The 6,000-nt window shown below is 44.4% G+C and overlaps 1 protein-coding gene across 1 annotated transcript in view; it reads right to left on the minus strand.

The window, feature by feature from the left end:
- The window catches only part of MYO10 (myosin X), a 256,436-nt gene extending 252,521 nt beyond the window's left edge, over positions 1–3,915 (minus strand). The window contains exon 1 of the mRNA XM_021008633.2: positions 3,294–3,915. Coding sequence (XP_020864292.1) covers positions 3,294–3,314 — 21 coding nt within the window. The 5' untranslated portion in view covers positions 3,315–3,915. The remainder of the gene's footprint in view (positions 1–3,293) is intronic.
- Between the last annotated feature and the right edge of the window lie 2,085 nt (positions 3,916–6,000).

Consider the following 6,000-nt stretch of genomic DNA (forward strand, 5'->3'; position numbering starts at 1 on the left):
CTTCGGCTCCTTGACATAAGACCTATGTGTTTGCCGCTCTAAGAAGAAAAAGAAACCAGTAATTCTTATGGGTGGAACTCTGGATATAAAATAAGGGCCAAGTGGTAATATGAATCACATGGATAATACAAAAGATTCAAACATACTACAAGTTTGGGGAAGAAAAGAAAGCCACTGTTACTCATGAGAAATAGAAATTGGAAGTTAAGGTGACCTGGGTTTTACTCTGCCAAGTAGCTCTTCAACTATTCACAAGTCACTTGCTCTCTTTGGGCCTCAAGATTTCTTCTGTAAAATGAGGGGTTTGGACTAGATTACGTCTAAGACCCTTTCAGGCTTGTGAGTCCATAGCTAGGTGATATCCAAGCACCTTTCTTGATTATTCATTTGTTCAATGAACACTGCATGCTTATTGCTATCTTTACAGGACTGCTGAGAGAAGAGCACTTTGTAATCTATTTGTATGACCATAACCAAATCACAAAAAACTCTCTGGGCCAGTTTCCTGTAAAAATGTAAGGATTCAACAAGATAATGACAGCTGACTCTCTTACATGGCACTTGAAGGTTTGCAAAGGACATTTCAGACATTATAACATTGGAACCTCACATGGATCCTGTTTAGAGGGTCCTGTTATCATTGAGATCTCATGGGAGGAGGAAACAGGGGCAGGGAAGTTGTGACTCTCCCAGGGACACACAGTTATTGAACTCAGGTTTCTCCTGACTGCCAGTCCAAAGTTCTTTTCACTAGATCCTGTATCATTCAATGACCTTCAAACTGATCTAAATGAAAGGTCGGTCATTTGTAGTAGAAAAAGCAAAATGAGGTTTCAAATCTTGCCTTGTGAAGCTGGACAAATCATTTACCTCTCTCTGAGCATTACTCAGTTTCCTAATCTGTCAAATGAGGATAATACCTACAGTATCTCCCTCACAGCTACATTACGAGCGTAATAAAATAAGTGACATAATAAAACCATATGGAAACCTTAAAGCATTTTATAAAGGATGTCAGTTATTAAGATGCAATGATTCCTTGAAATGTCACTCCAGATACATGCCACTATGATAACAATAGTTATCAACTCCACCTAAAACACTTTTAAAGATTATGAAGCACTTTAAATAGGTTATCTCATTTGAGCCTTCACAACAAGGTGGGTGCCACAGGTGGTATTATTCTTGTTTCACAGATGAGGGACCCAAGGCCTAGGCAAGTTAAGTAACTTGCATAGAACTAATAAGTGTCAGAGATGGAATTTGGTCTCCTCTACTTCAAGTCAAGCCCCCCTATGCAATAGGGCCATACTACTTCATGGCACTGCACCTGAGGTTGAGCGCATGCGGAAAAAAAAAATGGTCCCTACTCTCATAGGACTACCTTAATGTACCATTCTGTTACTTAAAGTGAAAGAAAATGCTGTTACCTTTTCATTACGTTTTGTTTAGAATGAAGTTAAAGTAATCTTTCTACCTAGAAAACCCAATAGGAAGGTCAGTAACCACCACTCAGTTCCAGCAGGTTATCCTGCCATTCTCCCCTAAATGCACTAGGGGCAGGACATTAACTTTCTTACGGATGAAAGTAAATGAACTATGCTGTCAAGGCCACTTGGGTCCAGTCAATGCTAAGCCTATATTGTTAAAACAACCTAGAATTCTTGAAAGAACAACAACAAAAAAGACCCTCTTTGCTTTCTTCCTGTGGGCAGGGAAATAAATGCTATGCACCTGGGAGCATTAGTCTAATAATGTCACTCAAAAGAGAAAAAGGATAGTCAGTATTTAGAGTTAATTTAATTTTGCTTCTCAGGGCACCTGTATATATGGTTCCATTTCTTACTTTGGCCATTAAAAAATGCTATTTTCCACAAATGGGATAAATACACATCCTGAAAACAGAATGGTTTGAAGACAAAAATGTTACATCCAGTTAAGTTAAGCAAAGTAAGTTATTAAAAGGGTATAGCAAACACTTCATTGCAAAACCATTCCATTGATGAGACTTGGAGTCTGTGGTGGAATTACCCAAGTTGCATCAACTCTCCCTTGGACTTAATGGTAAACCACATTAAACTGACTCAAGTCATGCTTAACTCTGGGTCATTTCAAACCTGAAATCTGGGAAATAGAGAAGAATTAAATCAAACTAGAGGAATAAATCCATTTCTAGAAACTAAGCTAATTCCCTTTGATGAGAGAGACGGTTTTAAAATAAATTTTGTAGGTTTTTTAAAACAAATATGTTGCACTGGTATCAAGAAAGAAGCTTGCTTAATCATTATTAACATGGTCTTTTCTAAATTTGTTGCTCATCTTTACAATTCTCATAAACGAATTTTTTTCCAGCACAACATTCACAACCTTCAACAAAATTGTCAGTTAAAAAAAATGATCTTTTGATATCATCTGTAATTGCTCCAAACCTTAAAACAGAAACACTTGGCGGGTAACAAATCTTAAATACCAAATACTCTGGCAGGGAGTAAGAAAAAGAGTAAATTAAATCCTTTCCCCTATTTCTTTTACTTTATTACCCTGGCCTGCCTTGTAAGTATTTGAACCCCTGCAGTAAGCAGTGAACCCCTCTCACAGGAAGCCAAGAAGTTTTTCAAAGGAAATACCAGAGCCTTTCTATGAGAAATCAAGCATTTGGCCATGTCCTGTTTCACATTTTAGTGGACTTTCTGCAGAAAGGCAATCTTGCATATCTAACTGCTTTCTCCTGGCCCTTAGCTCACAATCATATTCAGTGGCCCCACAGCCCTTTGACTTACCTAAGAGTTTACATACAGCCTGTGACACAATCATGAGCAAACAGCCCACACAAAAGGAAACTCACCTTCTGCACATCCTGGAGAAAAGGGGGAAGAGGAGACAATGCAAAAGCTGCCAACATTTACTCAGAGCCTCCTCCCTGGGGAACTCAATTCATACAACTTTAACTTTTTTCCTTTTTTTTTTTTTAAAGTTTCTCCCTCATGGGTTAAAGAGAAACCCTAACAGTGTATTTCAAGCGGGAGATGGAAAGAATTATTCACCCAGCTCAACAAGTGGTCCCAGAAAAGCGATCCTGCCCGGCCGGGAGCCCCAACTTTGCGGAATGGCAGCGAGACTTAAGTCTGGAGCCCCGCGACCCCTTGGCTCCAGGTTTTTAACAAAAGCAGCCCAGCGCGTACTTGGGGTGCGGGGGAGGAGAAGGGAAGAAGAGATCGAGCAATCCAAAACGAGCCCTCCCCAGTCTTCCCTCCCAACCCCGCCAGCGTACCCCCAGAACTGTAACTACTCACCTCACTCAAGAAGTTATCCATTGTTTAACCGGAGAGTCCAACTCGCGGAAGTCGGCAGAGCAAAAGGTCTGGTCAAGCATGTGTGTCAAGATCCCGGGCAGTCCGCACCGAGGCTCTTCAGGGCTCGGGCTGCCTGCACGCTGCCATCTCTTCCTTCCCTTCTTCTCACCTTTCGGGGGTGGGTGGTCGCTTTTTCCCCCCCCCCGATTGTTTTATCCAAGTCTCTCAAATTCGCTCGGTCCAACGGGAGCCTTTGTCTCTTTCTCGAATTTCCTCAGTTCTGGGTAAAGTGCTCGCAGAGGGAGAGCAGCTGGTGGCACATTCTTCTCCAAAGACGAGGGGGGAGCTGAGAGAGTCTCCGGCTCCCGGGCAGGCGCGCACGCCAACACACTCACTCACACACACTCACACTGACACTCACGCCGGCAGGGGCACCGCAGGGCGAAGGTCCTGCCACAAAGAAGCACGTCTGCGATCTCCCGGGGCAGTCCAAGAGGCTTTCTGCCCCAGTACGTCCTTCCGAGGCTCCCGGGACGCGCCCCTCGCACACTCTCCCCGACACAGCCAAACCCCGGCGCAAGTCCCGGCCACCCCGCTCGCGGCTCCGCTGCCTCACTCAGCAGCCCCAGGGGGAGCTGAGAGCCCGCCCCCGCCTCGCCAGAAGCCCAGCGCTCGGCCAATCCCGGCCCCGCGCTGCTTTGGAATCCCGACCCAGCCGGCGCGAGCGATCCTCCCCCTCGTCCCCCTCCCTCTCCCTCCCCCTCCCCCTCCTCCTCCTTCCCCGCCGGGCGCCCGCCGCACCTCCCCTCCTCCTAGCCCCGCCCCGCACCTACCTCCACCGCCCCTCCCACTCTGCGGGACTTTGGCTGCCGCAGGAGCAGCCACCCGGCCCGAGGCAGGGGGGCTCTCTCTCCTCCACCAACCCACCTTCCTCCCTAGCTCCCCTGGAGAAGTCAGGGGGTCTCTCCGCTCCGTGTGAATAGTAACTTTAAGAGCAGGGTTTTAAGTTCTTTCCAGGTGTTTGGTCTTTGGCATATCCTGGAACCAACTCAATGAGGATCTTGGTGATGCAGCATCTGCAGATGAAGAGACGTGAGTCTGCAGAAGCCTCTTCAGCTCCTCAGTGTAAACTCATTGAGAGCTGGACTGGCTTACTGCACAGTGCTATGAACTTAATAAGAGATTAATAAATTACCCCACCCATGCATTCATTTAATCCTTGTCTTTGCCCCTGAGTGCAATCAAAGCCGAGACGTTCAGCATAACCGAATGGTAAGCCTCAGTACAGTAGATACTTTCTCTCCTGCAGTCAGTTTAAATAACATTCTCAAAGGACAAGGAAATGTTTTCTGTCAAGCCACAGGAAAGTGGAAGAAGGAGCTGATGGAACCGTACAAAATGTAATAGCTCCATTTCTGGATTAAAAAAGGGAGGGGGGACCCAAGTGGAAGATGGTCAAGATTTCTGACCCAGAGGCTAGTCAATAGAAACGATCACTAGCGTTTATAATAGAACTTCAATCGTTTTTACAACCTATTTCCCAGAGCAGCTAGGTAAGATGAGTGTTATTGCGCCATTTCATAGATCGAACACAAGGTATCACAAGGTAAGTAAAACTGTCTAAATGTAAAGTGACCCTCCCTTTGCCAGGTCTGAAGTCAGGAAGACTCATCTTCCTGAGCTCAAATCTAGCCTCAGACGCTTACTAGCTGTGTGACCCCGGGAAAGCCACTTAACCCTGTTTGCCTCAGTTTCCTCATCTATAAAAAGAGCTGGAAAAGGAAATAGCAAACCACTCCAGTATCTCCTCCAAGGAAACCCTAAATGAGGTCAGGAAAATTTGGACAAGAATGAAACCACTCAAAAACAACAGCTCCTCTTGCAAATCACATCACCTCAAACCTAGTGCTTGCTCCAATGAATCCTACCTAAATTCACAGTCTTAGCACCTTTCTCTAATGTGCTCAGAGAGCCATTATTTTATAAATATAAACAATACCTAGATATAAGAGGGATTATTAATGGAGTCTAGTTTGTTGAATATGGCTTAGTTTCTGGGATCCAGGCTGCCACTGAACAGCTGTGCAAACTTAGGCAAAGTCTGAGTTTACTATCTAGAGCATGGAAATATTATAATACCTATGCCTCCACTTCTTTTCATCAGTCAACAAATATTTGATAAGCTCCTACTGTATACAAAGCTATGCTAGGTTGTGTAAAAGATAACATTAGGTAAGCTAGGACCCATGATCCCATGGGGATTTCTTTTCTTCCCCAGACCTGATTTCATTTGGACAGAAACATCAAAAGTGTGGATATTCCCTCTAGTAGGGTTAACTTACAGTCTTAAAGAGTTGCCTCAGGAAATTAAACTTTCTATCCACAATACTATACTAATTCTTTTGGAGTTTACAGCCTAGTAATGATAGTAGCTAGCATTTATATAGCTCTTTAAGGTTTACAAAGTGCTTTATATATGCCGTCGAATATAATTCTCAATACTGAGTTAGGCACAACAGGCACCCCCATTTTAAAGAATAGGAAACTGAGACATAGGCTAAGTGACTCTTTCATGGTCACTGGGGTAGTGTTAAGACATGATTCCAAAGCAGCTATCTCTTCATTCCAAATCTAGCACTATGCTACATTGCCTCTTACTGAGGTGGGGGGTGGAGGGGTGGGAGTGGGGGAAATAGACCAGAACAGA

Source organism: Phascolarctos cinereus, unplaced genomic scaffold (assembly GCF_003287225.1).
Source record: "Phascolarctos cinereus isolate Bilbo 61053 unplaced genomic scaffold, phaCin_HiC Scaffold_4;HRSCAF=312, whole genome shotgun sequence".
In the NCBI taxonomy this organism is placed as follows: Eukaryota; Metazoa; Chordata; class Mammalia; order Diprotodontia; family Phascolarctidae; genus Phascolarctos; species Phascolarctos cinereus.